The 21,559-nt window shown below is 43.3% G+C and overlaps 1 protein-coding gene across 2 annotated transcripts; it reads right to left on the bottom strand.

Moving 5' to 3' along the window:
• Window positions 1–1,155: 1,155 nt before the first annotated feature.
• DHX57 (DEAH-box helicase 57) lies at window positions 1,156–20,671 on the bottom strand. 2 transcript variants are annotated; one of them, XM_017818791.1, is made up of 24 exons: window positions 20,586–20,671; window positions 19,127–19,362; window positions 18,229–18,381; window positions 17,787–17,951; window positions 16,262–17,070; window positions 14,661–14,854; window positions 14,398–14,519; window positions 13,949–14,144; window positions 13,084–13,208; window positions 11,849–11,982; window positions 10,535–10,589; window positions 9,574–9,776; window positions 8,448–8,564; window positions 7,991–8,087; window positions 6,565–6,738; window positions 5,798–5,998; window positions 4,732–5,008; window positions 4,075–4,170; window positions 3,892–3,975; window positions 3,617–3,754; window positions 3,122–3,196; window positions 2,578–2,712; window positions 1,503–1,703; window positions 1,156–1,403 (listed from the first exon to the last, which is right to left on the bottom strand). In XM_017818791.1, exons 2-24 carry the CDS (start codon window positions 19,351–19,353, stop codon window positions 1,260–1,262), a joined length of 4,122 nt encoding a protein of 1,373 aa, XP_017674280.1. In that variant the 5' UTR covers window positions 19,354–19,362; window positions 20,586–20,671; the 3' UTR covers window positions 1,156–1,259. The 2 variants fall into 2 exon arrangements, with proteins under 2 accessions (XP_017674280.1, XP_017674281.1); XM_017818792.1 differs by lacking the exon at window positions 20,586–20,671 and adding an exon at window positions 20,503–20,523 and having other exon boundaries at window positions 1,260–1,403.
• Window positions 20,672–21,559: the final 888 nt, after the last annotated feature.

Here is a 21,559-nt window from a genome sequence, read left to right as displayed (position 1 = left end):
TGTAGAGGAGGGAGTGGCCCTCTGGTGCTTAGCTGGCTGAGGCTAAAATGCAGCAGCAGTTCAGCTGCAGAGGCCCTTCTGCTGCACAGGGATGTTGGTCTTGGCACTCCTGTCATCTTCCTCATGTGAGGGTGTGTTGGTGTGCTTCTACAAACATTCAAGTCTGTTTTTTCAAAACATCCACCTATTCCCCAAGCAATGTGCCTCCCTCAGCTCATTCCTCAGCCTGAGGGTTACTGCTGGGTAGGGCTGGTGGTAGAGACTGCTCACTCTGGTTTTACCATTAGAGATGACAGCCAAGTCCTGGCACTTAAGGCACTTGCTATTATTTGCAGTTGCTATACACTGAGCAGCTTGGCTGCAGCAATGCTAAGGGGAAGAAATAATAGTGCATTATTACTGCAGGATTTTGCCACACTAGCAGTCCATTCCCCAGAGTGTGAGTTTGGATAAAAGTTTCCAAAAGTGGGACTTTTTTCCATCTGTGTAGGGTGGCAGAAGGACCACCACATACCAGAGCAGATAAAGAAATTAGCAGTGTCATCCATCCAAGAATTCATTTTTAATGCACTACAGCAGTCCCTTCTCAGCTGTTTTATTTCTTCCCAGTGCAGCAGGGGCTGGAACAGCCTTTCAGGGAAAATGTCCACACTCTCCTGCAGTTTTACCTTGTCACCAGAACAGCCTGCACTGATCCAACACTGCACTCCAACTGATCCACTGCAGAGGACACCGTCTGAACTTCAGAACCTCTTGACACGAATCAAAAGGTGCTCATTTGTATGATGGCTTTGGGTTGAACCATGAGCAAATGAACCCTGGTCAGCCCAAACTGACTGCCTCAGTAAAGTCATGGTCAAAATGTAGGAGTGAGTTTAAACCAATTTGGGAGTAGCTTATTATGTCACACACTGCCTCCAGACATTAAAAAAACCAGCTGGATAGCAGGTATTTTTGTGACCAGAAAACACTACTGCCAGGGTATAGTCCCAGGAGAAAACATTTTCTTACTTGGAGGTTTCTACTCCTCCTGGGAGATATGCTGTTTTCCCATTTCCCAGAGTGTACTTTAAGCCACCTTACTTCCAACAAGCAAGCAAACAAAGGGGGAAAAAAAAAGAACTGAAAAAACTGTCAACAGTACAGTTGCCATCCTGTTTTTCCAGAGATTAATGCCATGTTTTGGACCAATAACTATATCAAGACATGGATGTTACTTGGCCTATAACAGTCTTTAGAGAAAGCTGTTCTGATTGATGTCACTGTGTGGTCACAAGCTTTACAATCATCCCGATGATCCGAGATCCACGGGGGCACATGCACAAATCCATGCTGGGATTCTTGATTTTATCCTGCAGCAGCTGGTCTAGTTCACAGCGCAGCTCTTTCACCAGCTCAGCCACCTGATACAGTAAAACACAGAGGGAAGTGTAAGGCTCGGGACATTCCAAACACCAGCACAGCTCTGCAGCGCTCCCAGGATTATCCTTTCTTTTCCTTACCTGGTGAGAGGCAGCCACAAACCGTATCCACCCGTCATCGAGGGAAATGACAAACTCCCCCTTCTGCAGCTGCATGTGCACCTGCCCGCCCCCGAGCAGCACCAGCGGGTACACGGACACCATGCTGCAGTCCCGGATGAACACGCGGCTCGTCTTGATCTTCTCGTGGTACACCAGGTAGGGGCTCTCAAAGTGCCTGGTCTGGAACACACACACCACAGCCTCATTAAAGGGATGCATCTCTTCCTGCCTGCTTGGGTCCTGCCTCTCCTACAGCTGCAAAGAGCAACAAATGTGCCTAAAACGCACCTGCATGACTAACAGACTCTCTCTGACCCATAAGAGCTGCCGATAACTTCACCAGTTACCCCATGCTCCTTGCAGCGAGCACATGAGAAATCCGCTAATTCACTAGTGTTGCCTCAAGGCCCCAAGTTCTCCCATGCTAAGGACATTCTCGTGTGTGCATCTGTTACGCTCTTTCACAGCAAAAGTGAAAAACAGTTCAAAGACTTTATAACCCAATAATGACTGAAAACTCACTTTTTTTAAGACAAGTAACTTATATCCTGGAAAAGCAGTGAATCATCAAACATGGAGACAGACTTCATGAGACAAATATTACCATGTCACGGCAGAGAGAGAGCTTTTATCTAAGAATTAGCTATTAAGCTGGAAATTAAATTAACTTCAGAACTTGAGGACTCAGAAACCAGAGTATGTCCCTGAATTATTTAACAGTAGATAATCACTACTGAGGAGAAGCCAGGGCAGCATTGCAGCTGAAACTTTTTTGCATTCAGCTCTGCAGATGCACCTTTAGAAAAGCTGAACAGGGATCTGCTGCATCCCTAGTTCCACTCCAGAGGCTGGAATTTAATTGTGTGCCCAAGAAGACATTCTTAACTCAGGAACACACCATTATTTGCAATCCTAACACAGGACTGTTCAGTTATTAAGATCTTTTATTTTAAACATCAATAGGGATCCTCACTGCAATCTTAAATACTCAAGCAAAGATGATTTCTTTTATTAAAGAAAAAGAGTATGCTTTGCAGAAAAAAAGAATCCTGACCTGATAATTCACAGATGAAGGATGAATGTGAACATAACCATCGTTTTTGGTAACAAACTTCAGCTCTTCTGCTTTTGGTTGCATTTTGACTGCTCCTGTACTGGTCTTCTGGTATTTACCCTCTGGCTTTTTCACCTGTATGGTAAGAAAAAACGTTATAAAAATCTGCTGCACCAGAAAGCCTTTTAACCTTATGTTTTAAATTTTTCAAAAACAGAAATTCTGTAGTAGTAACATACCAAGTCATACTATGCTCCAGGTGCTGTCTAACCCTGACTGTTTGTTTGTGATCTCAGCCTTCTAAAAAGCTCTAATTTAACATACCTTCTTAACATCTGCTGCTGGCTTCTGTGAGACACTACAATCAGCCTGTAGGAACAGCAAGGTCTCAAACAATACAAACTGGGGCTCTGCTGCCTGTCTCTAACACTGCAAGCAGCAAGCTTTGGCAATCTAAGCCAGGCTCAAAACTACCACAATGAGTCTAGATTGAAAGCAGGTCATGTATGAGAGCAGAAGGAAAAATGAAAAAGCATTCTCTTACCTGGACAACGTTGGGATACAGGGCAGCACACAACATAGCTGAGATCAGCTTGAAATTCTCTGCATTTGAATTTGCCTGTGAAATCAATGCATGCATTAGGTATTCTACAGTTCAATGTATAAAGATAAAACCCTGCTCCAGGAATGACTGAATTCCTGAAACTGGTTGACTTTTACAGCTGCACTGCTGTGCTCTGTGGAGGAGGACAAGTCACTGCTCCTGAGGTCTCAGGCTAGAACTGGGCTGTGTTCCCCCCACTATCAATGGAGCAAACTGGCCACCACTAACCTGATGCAGTTAGTGCTGAACCGAACTGCTCTCTGGCTACAAAGCAGCTTGCAGTCAAGAGAAAGCAAACACAGGTTGTCCCAATGCACAGCTACCAAACCCATATTCCCCTGATCATCATGTACCCTCAGGACATCTCTGGCCCCAGAGGTAGCACTTTCTTAAGACTGTACACATGAAAAACTGCACTGAAATGCTGTGAATTACCTCTTCTCCTGTGGCATCCAACACACCATCGCCTCCTTGGGACCACTTCTTCTCAATGTCCCTGGCTCTTAATCCCTCCTTCACAAACCCAATGTCAGAAAGCAGCTCTGCAAACTGCCGCTTCAGACTGGCAATTTCCTACAAACAGACAAAGAGCTGATATGTGGTGGCTGCCACACCAAGCAGGGAGAGTCTGCCCTATCACTTACTTCTGTCACTAGAACTCTGCCAGTGTCTCAGCCAGTCCCTGTGAAAGGCCACAAACACTGCCTTACCTGAAGAACTCTTCCTGACAAAAAGTTCTCCCTGCAGTAGTTGTAGCTTGCTTGAGAGCCCTCTTTGATGCTTAAACGCCATCCCTAATTGAGAGGATGAGAGGAAACCTTTAATAAAATATTTCCGCTTGAATTTCAAACATATAACAAACCCCCAGGAGAGGCTACAGAATTTTATCTCACCTTATAGGCCTGGAGAAGAGCCAGGTAGTCGCTGTTTCCTACTGCAAACTCCAACTTCTTTTTGTTTGCTTCTTCCCTTTTATCCCATGGTGACACCTAGACAGGCGGCAACAGATTGTATGTGTTCTTCCCCTCATCACTTAGACAAGCCACTCTAGAGCTACATGGCACATTATCTTTGGTATTTTCACAGCAGCTCATGGGTCAGAATGCAAATTTTCTCCATGCAAAACAGGAAATATGAAGCATTCAAAAAGCCAAAGTGACAGTGAGCACACAAACTGAGATCCAAACTGCTCTGCATTCACAGCTCAGACATGTCAGCTCCATCCTTATCATCACCGTTTCCTAACTTATATTACCACTAATTTGCAATTTTTACACCAAATTTCGACAAAATGTTTGCACTTGTTAGTTAAAAATGAAAACTAACATTCACTCTGTTTCTACTGTACACTTACAACATAAATACCATTCTTGTTGCTGCTGCATGGTTTTGAACTTCTGCTGGACCATTTTAACAAGCACTATATTAACACACAGACAATACAGGCTAAAAAGAAGAACTAAAATACTCACTGCAGTGTAGTATGCTGCAAGTTACAACAGCATTTTGCTGCTGCACAAAACCACAGCACTTTGGTTAAGAATACTTACAAAAGGGGACTTAAAGGCCAGGCTGGCAGCGATCGTTAGTGCGGGATCCAGGCAGCGGAAGATGGTGCCAAACAGCATCAGCTTCCCAATCCTGACATCAACAGGCAGCGAAGCTAAGTGATATCCCAGAGGGGTGAGCTTTTCATCTGGAGTTAACGCTCCCAAATCTTGTAGTCGCACCTTTGATGCTTGCAGAGACTCAGTTCTAGGGGGTTCGATTAGTCGTGATAGGACAGAGTGAAGACTCTGTGCAGAAAACATCTCCAGGATCTTAATTCTTAAGGAGGGGGGGGAAATTGAAAAGAAAAAACAAAGAAAGAAAAAAAGCAGCTTAGTTCCATATACAGGATAAAAACCCAAGCTTTTGTAAAAACAAAACAAAAAAAAACAAAAGAAAACATGCTTTGAAGCACATGCTCCCTAGAAGAGGGCCTGTAAGACATATTGGAAGTCAGGAAGCAATGTGGAATATGAGTCTGTAAGAACAGATTTCTATGTAGCATACTAAGGTTTAAAATAAAGTTTTTACTGTTAAAATATAATTTGTGCTGTTTTTGTTTCCTTTTAGTACTAAGGGGCACGCAGTGTGAGTGAGGATAGGGAGGCCTCTTCATTTAACATCTGCATGATGGTGGTGCTTGATGCAGGTTGTAGCTTTACTGGACTGTGCTGCACAGAAACACTGCAAGAGTTCACAGCAGAAAGGCACAAACATCTGTGGTAGGTCTAGGTTACAGGAATGCAACTGTCTTCTCTGTGATGAGAGATCTAAGAGACGTTATTTTTTCCCAGGATGAGGTGAGAGATAGGGAACTTGGAGAATGGGGAGAATTGGTGGAGGGTGCAATTAGAGTGGGGCTCTGGATGCAGAGGCAGTGTGACAGTAGGATCAAAGCAACCACTCAACAGAGACTGAGATCTACAGAGCATGTTTCTGGGTTTTGTGATGTGAGAAAACACTGAGGAGTCAAAACACCTCGATAATGTCATTCCAAGTGCTCCCTGCAGTAAAGTAAGGACATTTCTCACACTGGCTTTTTCAAGAAATACAGGGACAACAGCTCACCTTAGACAGAGCTGTTCCAAAGGCACTCTTTGTATTTCTGGTAACTGTTGTTTTACAAGTTGATGGTTGTAGTGGTGGCTACTGAAAAGATGAAAGCAGACGCCTGAGGCTACACGGCCTGCTCGCCCTTTCCTCTGCAGGGCGTTGGCCTTGGACACAAATGTATCTTCCAGACTTTCCATTCCTTTGCCTGGGTCATATCTGCAGGAGAGCAAGAAACAGACTTATATTCATAGAATCATAGAATGGTTTGGGTTGGAAGGGACCTTAAAGATTATCCAATTCCAACCCCACCTGCCCTGTGCAGGGACACTTTCTACTAGATCAGGTTGCTCAGAGCCCTGTCCAACCCGGCCTTGAACACTTCCAGAAATGGGGCAGCCACAACTTCTTTGGGAAACTTGTTCTTGTGCCTCACTACAGTAAAGAATTTCTTCCTAATATCCAATCTAAACCTGCCCTCTTTCAATTTGAAGTCATTACCCCTTGTCCTATCACAACCTGCCCTTGTAAAAAGTGAGTATTCATGAATGCAGAGTGAACAGGCTGGATGTTAAGCAGGCAGATGCTGCCAACTTCTCTATGGATACAATTCCCACCCCTGCACTTGGATCTGAGTTTAGACTGGCTTTCTCCACTTTGTAGCAGCTTTCTGCAGACCAAGTTTCCTTCAAGTTTTTCCCAGCTTTTTGGAAAACTAAAGTATACAGCTCAAGGCATATAACAGTTTCCCAGCTCACAAAACACTGAGGAATGGATGCCAGTACCTTTTCTCTTTCATTTTTCCAGAATCAATCACATAGACCACGTCATCAATGGTGACAGATGTTTCTGCAATGTTTGTAGAGATGATGATTTTGGTAACCCCTGCAGGAGGCCTGAGGAACACAGATTGCTGTTCTTCACTAGACAGTGAAGAGTGAAGCGGATAAACAACACACCTGGAAAGACAATATGACAACATGGTCAGTGCCTTTGTCTCTAGCATTTTCCCCCTTGGGAACAATTTGCCTGCACACACTATCGCCTCACTAGACACTGCCCACAGCCATTCAAAGCAATATAAAACCACAAACCTCTCTGCCATAGCACCTTTAAGACACAGAATCATAGAATCAGTGAGGTTGAAAAAGACTCTTAAAATCATCCAATCATTAACGCTACACTGCCAAGTCCACCACTAAACCATGTCCCTCAGTGCCACATCTACATAGCTTTTAAATATATCTAGGGATGGTGAATCCCTGGGCTGTTTGTTCCAAGGCCTGACCACCCTTTCCATGAACAAATGTTTCAATCTAAACCTTCCCCAGCACAACTTTAGGCCATTTCCTCTGGTCCTGTCACTTGTTACCTGAGAGAAGAGGCCAACCCCCACCTGGCTACAACCTCCTTTCAGGTAGTTGTAGAGAGTGATTAAGGTCTCCCCTGACTCTCCCTTTCTCCAGGCTGAACACCCCCTCAGCTGCTCCTCATCAGAGTTATGCTCCAAACCCTTCACCAGTTCTGTTGCTGTTCTCTGGACACGCTCCAGGACCTCAATGTCTTTCTTGTAGTGAGGGGCCCAAAACTGAAGCCAGGATTTGAGGTGAGGCCTCACTAGTGCTGATCACTGCCCTGGTCCTGCTGGCCACGCTATTGATGACACATTTTCTAAGGGAATGTGGAGTTTATTCTGAGACCTGTCACTTCTGTAGAGTTGAGCAAATATTCTGTCTCTTTTGAAGAGTCTAAAATCTGCCATTTTTAATGCCAGACTGGAAGAAATCAGTCCAGCTAACCTGGCCATGGACATCTGTGTAGAAATTGTTTAGTCAAGGATATATAATTACTTCTCCATGTAACAATCTGAGGCCAAATAAAACCACAACTGAATGTATCCCAGTAAACATTCTGAAACAGAACAAGGGCTGAGATGAAGTTTCAACAGCCCGCTGGATCATGCAGAGCACAAAATGGAAAACACTCATCACTAGGGTCTCCAAGTACTTCAACAACTAACCTTCCTGAGCTGAGGACGAAAAACAAAAGAAGCAAGCCAATAAGATAGTAGAAAAGGAATTACCCTGATTGGACTCAACTCACACACATTTAATAACCTTTATTTATCCCTGGATAAAGGCAGGCTTTGTGCAGGAAACGACTCTTTATTTATGGGTAAAAACTGATAGTTTTGGAGCTTTTCTGCCTTACCTCTTGCTGTGCCTGTTATTAAAAAGAGCATTAGTCTGAAGCTGCTCATAAAGCATCTTGATTTCTGCCAGACCAGGCAAAAATATCAAAACAGCACCTATATATGTAGATTAAAAAAAAAAAAAAATCACTAAACAGAAAGGACAGCATGATATTTTATTAATGTGCAAAAGGCCCAAGTCAAAACTCCAGCTCTCTTTTGCAACTGTTGTACCAAAAAAAGCACACAGGCCATAACAGTCCCTCACAAAAGACTTTCCAAAGTAGACAATTCTCTCACTTTCCCCATCCCATGTATAGCAGGACCTTTGTTACTCAACTAGAAATTTATTTTTTTTTTCCAAAATAATCAGTAGCTACAGAAACCCTGCGTGCAAATCATTAGCTTTGGGCTGTCTGTAAGTGCACAGCTTCCAAGAATCTCCTTTTGTTTGTCTCCCAGGGACAATGAAATTACCTGGTGGGTATGAATGTCTGCCAGCAACTATCCATTCCAGCAAGGCTTCAATTAACTCCAGATTAACTTTGTCCAAGTCCATGAGAGACATTGTTTTCAACACTGCCTTGTTAACCCCTGGGGAAAAAGAAATAAAACACCCAGTAAATCTATCTCTTGTAAAAAGCAAGATGCACTGAACCAGTGTGGCTGCACAACCGGGCACAGCTCAGTTTAAACAGCACCTGGCTTAGACCAGACAGAGGTAGCTCCACAATGACTCAATGTGTCACGTTTTCCTTTCCATGCTTTCCTCTGTTTCAGCCCTTCATTTCTTTCCTCATGCTTACTGGGGCTCAGACCTGTCCTGGGCACAGCCTAGACCAGAATTCATCTACCACCAGAATGACATACATACCAGGAGTAAGAGGAGCCAAAGCACTTCATATGTCTGCTTACAGATAAGATACCCCAGGACTACCTTCTCCAGCTCTCTCTTCTCCCTTCCAACGTTTCTTACACCAACTCACAACGACACCCAAATTCCCTTACTCTTCTGAGATGTAACTGTCTAGCAGGAATCTGAAGCTTTTAAGTAATGGCTCTCCCTCAGTACCACTGTGGAGCTCACCATAAGGGTGTGCAGGGATGAACTCTTCAGGACTAAGCATGAGGAGGATTTTGATGATGGCAGAGTACACAGTTCATGGAAATATCTGCCTCTCTGATTAAGTCATTCACAGGGTGACTGAATTTCTCAAAGAAGGCTTGCCATGATGAAGTGACCTCCTTGAAGTAGGCAGATACATGCTGTGCTCTAAGTAAAACTGCATCAGCAAGAACAGATACAGAGGAGAAAGTGGAATTAACAAGGCATCTGAAAAGGGATGGAAAGAGACAGCATCTGAAAATTGTCCATTTTCAGATGCTAAGAACTGATTTCAGCCAAGATGGTTGCTCTAGTTTAAGAGAACAAAGAGTTCTCTTTTATTTTTTTAAGATGGCAGGAAATTTCTCATCTAGAACTTCACAAGTACAAAACTCTGAATTATATATAAGCATTCAATTTATAGTATTATATGCTAACATACCATGTTGTCTAGCAAATGTTATTGTGCCAATTCATTAAATATAAGAAGGAGCTCACCTTTATATCGTGTAACGAGTTGCTTCAGAGTTAATTTTTGGTCTGGGTCTGAATCTCTGACAACGGTGTCTGTGCCTTCCAGAAGGCCAGCACGTCTCAGGTCCTCCTCTACTTCTTCAAATGCCGTCCTTTTGTGTCTCCCATTCTGTTTGCTTTCTTGCTTTGCCTTCCGCCTGTAGGGACTACAGTCCTCTAAAACATACCTGGACAGCAAGAGAACATTTGGTGGTGTGGAAAGAAGCCTAACAGTCTCCTTCTAATAATTAACTACAGAGATAGGGTATCAAAAATATTTATTTATAAGTCTGAAAGGAACTTTGTATAAGCAGGTTGCAAAACCATAGATAATATGAAGGTCAAGGTGTCCTTTTATATGGGGATGTTAGTCTATTAAAAGCTGTGATGTGAAAGACTAGGACTGCAAACTTGATTGTGACAGCTAGGTGGGCTTAGTGTTGCTCAGAGCAACAGAACAGCTGATCAATTTATCTGGAATATCTGAACTGCTGTGACCCTCCAGCAACTACAAATGGTAAAAGGCATCTGTAACCTGAGTTGCAAGGTAGGGCTTACAAAAGGTAATTGTTTGGTATCCTACATTTTTCACCTTCAGTGCTTAAATCTACATTAAAATTTCTTTTGCTAGTCAATATCTAATCACCACTGAAACAAGTAGAGCACAAGCACCAACAAAGTATTCTTAGCAAAGCTCACCTTTTCTTGAGTACTAATGCGGTATCTAATGCAGAAAGGTTTGTTTTTGCATGAGATCCTAGACCCCACTGCAGTACAAAAGGTATGGCTTAAAGTCAGTGCTTTAGTAGAACTCTAAGACTGCAGCTGATGGGCAAGATTTGAGAGGATTTGCTTTTTAAATATATGCACAGAACTATACTCAGTCTCAAGGTCAATAGTGCAACCTCAAAGGCCAAATACATTTGAGAATGTACGAATTTCATACCTTGTCATTGCAATCACATCTTCCAGAAAAAACTGATCCACAGGAAATGTTCTACCTGAAAGGAAACACGAGAATAAATCTATCTACACGCCACACAATATACAGAAAAGAGGAAAAAGACCAAAGATTATTATATCATTTTATACAGGTTATTATGACATACACTGGCTTCACAGCTCCCACCTACACTGCACCCTTCAACACAATTTCTGATCAGGACAAACAGTGGGTGTCCTCCAGGCATGGTCTGGAGTTCTTATGGACATCAAAAGCAGCGTGGCCAGTAGGACGAGGGAGGTGACTCTGTCCCTCTGCTCTGCCCTTGTGAGACCCCACCTGGAGTGCTGCACTCAGCTCTGGGGTTCCCATCACAGGAACAACATTGACCTGTTGGAATGGGTTCAGAGGAGGCCATGAAGGGGACTAGAGGGATGCAACACCTCTTCTGTGAGGAAAGGCTGAGAGAATAGGGATTGTTCACACTGGAAAAAGAAGTCTCCAGGGTGGCCTTTCAGTACCTAAAGGGAGCCCACAAGAGAGCTGGAGAGGGACTTTTGACAAGGGCATGCAGTGATAGAACAAGATATAATGGCTTTAAACTGTAAGAAAGTAGCTTTAGATTGGATATTAGGATGAAACTCTTTCTTGCGAGGTTGGTGAGACACAAGAGTTTGCCCAGAGTAGCCCTGAGTGTCCCATCCCTGGAATTGTTCAAGGCTAGGTTGGATGGGGCTTGAAGCAACCTGGTCTAGTGAAAGGGTGTCCCTCCCCATGGCAGGGTGAGACCTTCCAAGTCCCTTCCATCCCAAACCACTCAAGGTTTCTGTGGTAACACGCACAATGCACTTACACAGACAGAAGGGCTGATACACTTATGGGGATACATCCATGAGGCTACAGGTTCCTGTCTTGGTCCATGTAATAACTTAGCAATTTAAAGGGCACATTTGACTAAATGGGTACACATCCAGCTGGATCCTCTCACTGATCCTATTTTCACAAGGATACAGAAGAGTCTTCAGCTGTGGTGAAACTAGCCCAGGGAACCACGGTTCTTGTCTTTTGGGGAGGGAAATTCCTCTGGTATACAGACAACACAAAAATATCTCCATTTCCAAGTCCTTTCTCTCCTAAATATCATCAGTCTTTCCTCTTAAGCCTTTGGAATCATATTTCTTGTGTACATCCTCACCTTGTCACTTTGCAAACTAGCCCCTTGCACTTGAGCTGAGAAACACTTTGCAAGAAGAAATACTGAAAACAAATTTCTAAAACAATGAATGTGATAAGATAATAAAAATGAATGGTTTTCACCTGGTATGTTAATAATTGGACAGGAGTGAAAGTATTGAGAAAAAAGCTCTGCATTCAGGGTGGCACTCATGAGTATAATGCGCAGGTCTGGCCTCTGAACCATTATATCCTTCAAAACCAGCAGCAAGAAGTCACTGCAGAAAACCAACAAAAATATATATAAATTTCTTCAGTGTTAACTTTCAGAGTCTCTATTTTTCTCCCCATTCTGTCCTCCTTCCTAGTGTTTTCAACAGCACAGCAATACCATCACAGAAGCATGAGCTTCTCAGAAGGGAAGGCAATCTCAATCTGACTCTTTTTGGTTGTCCCTTACTAGAGTGTCAGGATTACTTAGCAAATTCATTTAAGCAACAAAAAGCCTTATAAATTCCTTACATTAACGACAGTGCAAGAACATTAGATAAGAACAGATGAGTCCTTTTTGCTCCTCTTCTTCACTGGAAGAGTTATTCAAACTTACCCACTCTTCCCTACTCACTGTAATCTTCCCTATATATTTATAGCTTTTGTGGCATTCCTGGAAGACTGGCTTATAGTGATTTTAGATGACAAGGAAAGAATTCTTGAGAGACACAAGCTTTTTATGAGGCTACAATATCATCTGAGCTGTAGAGTAACGAGTCACAGACAAAGCCTTCTGGAAACCCACTGCACTGCAATGTTTCTCAAGGAAAATGCCAAAGAAAAGAATCCTTGCCACTTAATTTACAGAGATACTGACAGACGTTATCTTTTGCCTGTCACCAGCAGGTAAACGGTAAAACTGCAGGAGCCTAGAGCAGGATAGGATGAGACTATGTAGAACCAGTAAAATCCATAGACTGGAAGAAAACACGAGCACTTGTTGCCTGCAGGTGCTCTGCTGAAGCCTACATCAGGAGAAAAAATTCCCCAAAGGGCATGTGAAGAATTATGGTATTTGATAAAAGCTGAAACAAGGGAAGTATAAGAAAAAGACAGCTCTGGTTAAAAAGTCACTTAACCCTCCAGGCCCATCCAAAATGTCTTTTCAACACCACTGCAATGTAACAGCACACTGAAGGCATAGCAATTTGAGAGAGATATGCTTTCTCGCAAGCTGTGCAACATAATTTCCTACTGCCCAAGCACAGGAACCTAAAACCAGACTCCTTCCACCATCCCACATTACTGCCACAGGATCAGTTACTTGCACCTCAGTCACCTTCATCCTTCCTTTCTTTGTTTTGCTTACAGGATAAGAGATTATTTACCTTTCTTCTGTTCTTTCGTGAACTTCATCAACAATAACATGCGTGACTCCCTGCAAAGTCAGATCTCCTTCCAGCCTTCTCAACAGCACACCAGTAGTGCAGTACAAGAGTCTGGTAGCTGAGGACTTGAAGGGTAAGACAAAGCATTCAGTTGACTCCAGGCAAATCAACACAGTGCAAAAAGAATGTATGTTGCTGTAAAGCATTTGGTTTTAGCTGAGCGCCAGGTTTGACAGAAAGGGAACAAGCAATCCCTGCTGGAGATGGGCTGATGGATTTTAAATTCTTGACTGAAACTGAGAACACCTGCTTCTTACCAAGGGGCATTGCTAACTATCAAAAAATCTGAACCGTTTTTTCTGTGGATATTGTTTTCTGATAAACAATCAGATCTCTGGTCCTAGAAAGATCCAGTGAATCTCTTTTTTAGCATACTTCTTGGAAAAAGAATCAGCTGCAATGCAGACAAAACTTCTTCCAAGACAAAAGTTTGAATTCAACCACCCCTTCTGGCTGACTGTAGCTGTACCTTGGGAGACAAATGGAAATGACAACAGGCAGAAAAGAAGCCAGTAGCCTTCCTAAGGACAGCAGTATTACTCATACTCTCAAACCCCATCACCTCTCTCAACAGAAAGCAAAACCACAAGACATAGGACTGCACTCTCATTCTGCAAAGTGAACTGTGCAACTTGAGATGAAATAAAATATAGAATATGGTTCATAATATAGTGTAAAAAATAGATGACACAAACTTGCTTATCTCAGTACATGGCAGGTATAGGGCAGAGATTCTGGACACTACAGAAGCACTGAGCACATTTTAATAGAACTAAATGAAAACCAACAAGCAAAGCATACATACCTTTACACTTTCTAGACGGATCTGATATCCAACAGTGAGTCCAATCCTTTCTGTTCTTTCTTTGGTTACACGTTCAGCCACAGAAATGGCAGAGATCCTGCGAGGCTGAGTGCAGATGATGTTTGCAACTCTGCTTGGAGATCCTTGCAACGAAGCATCCAAAATAAACTGAGGAATCTGAGTGGTTTTGCCACATCTGCACAACAAAATCAGGAATTAAAAACCTCACAAATCCAACACCTTTATCCATGTAAATTAAGGTGACTGCATTCCACTTGATATTTGCTTTGCTTTACTAGTGTGATCCGTCACATGAAGTCCACCTAGGACTGCTGTCACTGGTCACAGATGGACCACCACCCTAACTTTTCCAGGACATGCATATGTGTTTCACGTTCTTCTGTCTGTGTTTTGATACATAAAGTCTGTATGTGCAATCACACTCTTACCCTGTCATGCCACTCACAACAAGAACTTGGTGGCTCTTCAGCAAATCCAGAATGTTTTCTCTCTCTTGCCATGCAGGGAGCTTCTGTCTTTCATACAGCATGGACTGGAAGTGCCTAGAAGACTGATGCACAAAAACAGACAGCACAGCAGTAAGAACACCACTGGAGCAGAAGAGAACCATTTGAAACAGCAGCTTATGCCTTAAATATTCATTTTTCTAAAGTAAGCAAGAAAAGAAGACATTATGTTCTGCACATTATACCTTTCTCTGCCGAAACTGTGCGCAGAGTTTAACATTTTCGTTGTACAGAGACTTCGCCTGCACATCGTACTTTTTGGAAAGCTTTTTCTTGAGGTTCACGTAACTCTCATTCTCCACAACAACTTGTTCAGGCTCTTCTTCCTCCTCCTCCTCCTCGGCCACTGCCTCTTCTTGAGGCTCTGACACTGTTGAGGCTTGAGACAGAGAGTGTACAGTTAAGTATTCTTATTACTAAGGAACAGGACCTCATCAACAAGGCAGAGAAGATGTTCCATCAGCATTCTCAACAAAGAACTTTGGTAGACTGGACCTGAGGGCCTGCAGGACTGTTTTTGACAAGCATTTAGTTAACACTACCAGCAAAGCCCCCTCACCTCATCAAACCACAACTTCTCCAGCCCCATCCCACTTGTCACTACCTCTGCATCAGCTGTGCTGTCAACACCATGGTCTGGATGGCCACACAGTGAACCAGAATGGGAACTTGGTTTGCCTTCCTGAACGTTTTTCATGTATCTCAGCTCACCCCTTCAATCCAACCCACAACCACTTCTATGGAGCACAAGACTTTGATGGCAGCACCAGCATAAAAGTTACTGCCAAGTACTTCTAAACCAAAGCTGAAACTGAACTAGGCACTTTGGTGCCCAGTGCCTATGAACTGAAGTGGGATTTGCTCAGACTATCAGCCAGCCCTTAAAATTTTAAGGCTACATTTATCTATGCAAGTTATTTTATAGCATAACAAAGATTTTATAACTAACAAAATTATTTGGAATCTCTGATTTCAATTTCTGGAACATAGCTGTCATTCTGCAGAGCTGTTAAAGAAATGGAATAATTTGTTTTACTGTAACAAAAACATAAGCTTTCACTACTTAAGTGCTCTAAAATGTGATGCAGTTCTTCTAGAAAACTCTGTTAAAGAAAGCTTGGCTTAGATAAAACAGTTTTGGAATTGAGAGCTTGAAAGTCACCTATGCCACAGAGTTGCTGTCACCCTGCTATAAGTGACAGCCTCAGCTCTCCTCCTGTGAAATCAACATAGTTGCTCTTGCATACATAAAAAGGGTCGATGCCTTGTGCAACATTCTAGAACCACTTTTAACATTCACTTAGCCTTAAATCCACCTTTATAAAGTTAATTTTGAGGAGGCAATTTTAAGTAATTTAAAAAAGAAGTTTCTGAATTGATGAGTAGCAGATGCACCACAGTTTTGTAAACAACCTTCCCCCTTCCCTTTCAAGTCTCTGGCCCATTTTGGTGAGCTCACACCATATCTCTCCATGCCATTTCATGGATTGTGTGGGAATGGGCATCATGCACTCTGCCAAACCAAACTCATTAGCTCTGTGCTCCTTTAACTCAGTTCTGGCCAGCACAAAACCCCCTTGCTGCAGCTTGATTATGGAAGGGACTTCCTGAGGCACAGACAGATCATGGATCTGGCTCATCACATGACATTAATTTCCAGAAATAGATTTGGAACAGATGGATGAATTGGGGGCTCTGCCCTGTCTCTCTCTGTTTTTTTTTTTTTCCCTTTTAAATCTTTCTGACTGTTCTTAGCCCAGAAACCATAGAAGGAGATTTGGTGTACCTTCAGACGGTTGATTTGAACCAGGTGTACTCTCTGTTTGTAGCTTTACAGGAGGTGTTGCCAGCAGGGACACAAGAGGAACACTGTACTTGTGCTGAGTATTGCCAAGTAACTCACTTATTTCATGTTCATCTTCTAAGCAAGTCACTAAGGTATATACCACTGGTTCATGAGACTCTGCAGCTACCAAGGCCTTTCCAAAGAGGAATTCAGCAATGTGTAAACGACAAGCAAGAGGCAGATTCTCATCAGTGGAATAAAATGCCACAAGAGGTGCTTGAAGTGGATATTTGTTTTCTTCAGGAAATCTTACTTCAAGTTCATATATGGGACCATCACTATGTCTGAGATGAGCATCATCTACAGAGTTCTTGGATGGTTTTAGTGGATGGTTTGGAGGGAATTCATGTGCAAATCTGCATTTTGAACCAAACCTGCAGCCTCCTTGGAGATAAAATTTACATATTTCCTTTGAAGTCGGTTTTGCTGTGTCCCTACTACAACCACTCTTCTGTTTAGATTTGCTGAGTCTGTTTGCTAGGTACTCCAATTCCAAACTAAAAGTCCAAACGTGATTTTTAATTCTTTCTACAAATTTTTCTCCACAGATTGACCGGAGGGCAAAAGCTTCTTCTTGTCTCTGTTCTAAACATTCTTCTTGACTGGCTTCAGCAGCTGCTGCAGAAACCTGCATCTTCTCTCCATATCTTTCGGTAAAGCACTGCAATAGCAAATACTCCAACGATGCCCCAATATTACCATTGCAGGATCTCAGCACTGTCCTACAACGCTCACAGTCAAAACCATACCTGCACCAAAACAGAGACAGCAAGGCAACGAGTGAGAAACTCTCTTGAAGCAAAATAACTACACATCTGCTTGATCAGGCTGAAAGTGAGGAAGCATGTATGGCATGAGATACTATCACTACCATTAGGGGAAAAAACACACCAAAATATTTATGCTCTTTAAAATGACAGTGGCAGGCAGCAATTTGGTGTCTGTAAATGCCAGTCTGTGGTTTGTAAGATGACAAATTAGTTTATGTGGCAACTATCTCACACCTCAGAATGTAGCACATAATAGTCACAGGATTAAGTTTTCCCATTGAACTATATAAATAAAACCCTTCAGAAAAAGCTACCACACATAAAATACTCTCAAACAAAGCAAAAATAAACAGTCATGTCTGAGCAAAATGGATGAACACCACTTACAAGGTTTCCCCCTACCTGGGAGAAACATACATATAAAAGCAATGCTCCCTGAGCTTTCCTAATATCTGTTCCATTGCCTTGGAGAAAGAATTTAAAACATCACTGAAAAAGGCTGGAATGATTATTTTCATAAAATCATTATGTTAAATTCACCTAGCTGAGGATTAGATTCTCAGGAGATACAAACTCACCAGTTCTGCACATAGACCTCCCCAGTGTCAAGAGGAAGCCCAAGACCCGAGGGTTTACAGTATTGAGACTAGTGATTTAACTCTTTGGGATACAAATTACTCACTAAAAAGCATCACCTGGAGAGTTTGTGCACAGCAAATGAAGACACTTCATTTTCTACAACTCTGTGCTCAGCTGGCTCAGCAGACAACCTTGGTATTACTTCAGAAAGTTCCTGTTCTGTTGACCAGCACTGTTCATCATCGAGGTAATCAGGTTCATCATCATCTTCACCAGCTACACTGATAAAAAGAGTTATCAAATTAAAATAAAACAAAATTACACTGTTGAGTAGACACAAAACTCTGCCTCTGCAGTTTTAAATTCTTCATTTAAATGGAAGATTTGGCTACCCCTTTCCCAGAGTTAATATTGTAGAAAAACAAAGCAGACTCAAAACTGTAGGATTTAAGATAAAATTAAAAGTTAAGGTTAAAAATACTCTTCATTTCTAACAGTATGCCTGCTAAAGCATGTTCATCTACAAGAGCTGGAAACAGTGCTTCCATTTAAACTAACTCTGATTCAGGAGCCAGCTCCTGCCCTTGAAGCTCTTGAAGAAGTTCTTTCACTCTTCTCTGATTCTCTGATGTCATGTGTATGGTCTGCAGAGGCATTCTTGCTTCAGGTCTCTGTTTCATTTGCCCTCCTCTTCTGGCAGGGGCATTTGATCTAAAAATTAAAATAGGACACAACCATGAGTTATTTGCCTGGCTCAAATGATTCTGACTGAATTGGGATGTGTTAGGGCCCAACCCTGTAATTCAAAACAAGAAAACCAAAATAAGACAAGTCCATCACCTAAGGATTATTCAGCCAGGTTGAATCACTTCTTACATGACCAGGATTTGTGTGTCTGTATCTGCACACACACACACACACACACCTATTGTAACCTATGTCAAATTCAAAGTGATTTACTAAATACTTTGCTAGGTAAAGCTGTTCTCAGACTACAATACAACATATTTCTGACATGTTTCTAAGACAGATTGGTCAGAACACATACAGGATACTAAACTAATTCCAAACTGCTTATTTTCTATGGCCCAGCTTCTGCTCTGTATACACGACAATGAATATCCTGTGTTTATTAGCGTTTTCTGACCAAAAGTGTTCTGAAATTACGACCTAAGAAGAAAATCAGAGGTTCTAATCTTTAAAAAGTAAAACAGTTTCCTAGCTATAAAATTTATAAGGTGTTAATCAAAAAAAGACATGTAAAAAGTGCTTCATACTGAAACAACTTCATCACACCTTCACTCTTCTCTATATTCAAGGATGTCCGAAAACCACCCCCAAATGTCTATGTATCCCACCATCCAAAAAAGTATCCCAAATGTCCCAAAGTATCCCAAACAATCCTGAAGTATCCCAGACGTCTCTATGCCAATCCCCCCCAAATTAAAAGAAATACCTGGATTCCAGCCTTGGTTCCTCGAAGAGACAAAAATCATCTCCATCATCCCAAATTTTGGCTGAACATTTCCTGTTTCCACCAAGCTGAGGCTTGTTTGAACGGCCACTGCTGCCTCCTCCTCTTCCACTCCCTCCTCTTCCACTGCCTCCTCTCCCTCCTCCTCCTCCTCTCCCTCTTCCTCCTCCTCTGTTGGGCTTTCCTCTTTTCCTCACTGCTGAACTCATGTTCTCTTGCTGAAGAAGGGGAAAAATAGCTCTTAGTTATGAGGATGATTTAGCACATTGCATATGTCCAAGCACATATTATTTGTCTATGCGACAAGAGAAGACACCCTCTCATTAACCCACAGTTAACGATCCCTATGTGGGTGTGTCTGTATGCACCTGGAGCAAGGAACACTATTCTAGAACATTGTTCAGTAAGTTCTGTGGCTTTAGAAAACAAAAGTAATATTCCTCACAGCTATTCAGCCAAAGCTTGCAGGTTTGACAAAACTGTCTGGCCTCAGACCCTCTGGATTAGCCTACCAGCAGTGCTGCCTAGCCTAGGGGCTCCAGTTCTGCCACTCTGATGGAGTTTTCATGGACACCGAAGCCCACAGGAAAAAACTTAAGGGGAATTTTTGGGGAAGAAAGCAGCCTCTGAGCTGTCAGTTTTCAACTCAGGAGTTTGCAGGGTTGAGAGTAAAAGGGGGAAGGGGAGCATTAGCTGAAATACAGTGTTTTTTTCATGTTAATTCATATCAAACTCCTGACCCATCTCCTCCTGCAGAGAGCTGCTCAGACTGCTGAGCGCTCTGTGAAGCCTGGTCAGGGAGTGATTAGGGACTTGTCTTGGAAAACAGAACCCCTCCTCTTCTCAAAGCAGCATCTTCCCAGCGCTCCAGAAGCCCATTAGCACTGAGCAGCTGTCAGGGACAGAATGGCCCAACATTATGCTCCAACTGCACATTCCTGCTAATGGAAAGCTATTGCAGGGCAGGTGAGGAGCCGCGGGCAGCCTGTGAGGAGCTTATCACCTGGATCTTTGCACTGGCACCTCCAGAGTCAGGGCAAGAACGGCCGTGCACAGGTAACAGCCCAAACGAGGGCTTGGAGCAGCGGCAGCGGTTTGGGCTTAGAAAGCAGCAAACTCCCTCTTTGTGGCCGCTCTCCTCACTGGAGCTCCGCCGGGGCCGGACAGGAGCTCACAGACAAGCCGACCCCGCTGGGAGCAGCCCGCAGTCAGTGAGGGAGGCGAAGAGGGAGAGCAGGGCAGGCGCCCCCGGGGCCGCCGTCACACGGGGTCTGCCTCCCTCTCCCCAAGACCCATCCCCTGCCCACTCACCCACGCACCCGCCTCCCCTCAGCCTCTCTCGCAGACCCGCCGCGCACCCCCTTCCTCTCCACTCCCGCTCCCCGCGGACCCGCGACTCCCTCCGGGGGCTCCACCGCCTCCTTCCCCGCCCCGTTCTCACCTCCCCGCCCGGCACCGGCACTCGCAGGGATCCCTGACCCGGATCCGCCGCGTTTCCCTTCCGGGCCGCGGCCGCGCCCGCCCCGCTCCTCCCCGTGGGCAGGGCGGAGGGCTGCCTAGGAAAGAACGAGCAGTCAAGCGCGACGTTGAGAGTTATGTGCGACTTTAGGCTGCTGTGCGTTTTGTTGCCTTAAGAGAGCGCGGAGAAAAAAAAACTCCAGGCCAATTTAGTGTATAAAATAAAATAAAGAGAGTAGGTCTTTTAATCTCAGGCCTGAGGCCCAGGGAATACACATGACGTGCACCCGCCCAGACAGTGGTTCTGTGACTTTATAATAAGGTCCATCCAGTCCCCGATTTATCCATCCCCGGTTCTGCCCCGTTCTTCCCGCCGACACGCCCCTCCGGGAATTGGGTCTGTGGGTGTGTGGGACCCCTTCTTCCTCATCTTCATCTTCTTCACAGCACGCACAGTCTTTGGAGTTCCTCCAAAGTTCTGGGCTTGAAGGTCGCTGTGTCTGTGTGATACCTTCTGATCCAGGCTTTTCTACAATTCTACCTTGAAAAAAAGACTAAACACGCTAGCGGAATTTAGAGGGATTTATATGAAATGGGGTAACAGGGTTGGGTATGTTTAAATATTATGCTACAGGGTAAGGGATGTAATACAGCTACATTAAAATCTACATTTACTACTTCTAAAATCTACAAAAGTTAAAAAATCCAAAAAGCTCCGAGGCATCAGTTGAAATATATATATATATATATGTGTGTGTGTGTGTGTACATATATATATATGTATATATATGTATACATATATGTGTGTATGTATATGTACACTTGAATTTCAGCCAGCAGCTGTAACAGTGACACTGGCTGTAGTGGTTTTTTAAAGTATCTTTCATATTCCCAAATAAAGACAAACATGGCAGTTGAAAATCTTAGCAGGTTCTCATTGCACCGGCCCACAAGTCC

Source organism: Lepidothrix coronata, unplaced genomic scaffold (assembly GCF_001604755.1).
Source record: "Lepidothrix coronata isolate B3197 unplaced genomic scaffold, Lepidothrix_coronata-1.0 Scaffold71, whole genome shotgun sequence".
In the NCBI taxonomy this organism is placed as follows: domain Eukaryota; kingdom Metazoa; phylum Chordata; class Aves; order Passeriformes; family Pipridae; genus Lepidothrix; species Lepidothrix coronata.
This window is presented reverse-complemented; position numbering and strand designations above follow the sequence as displayed.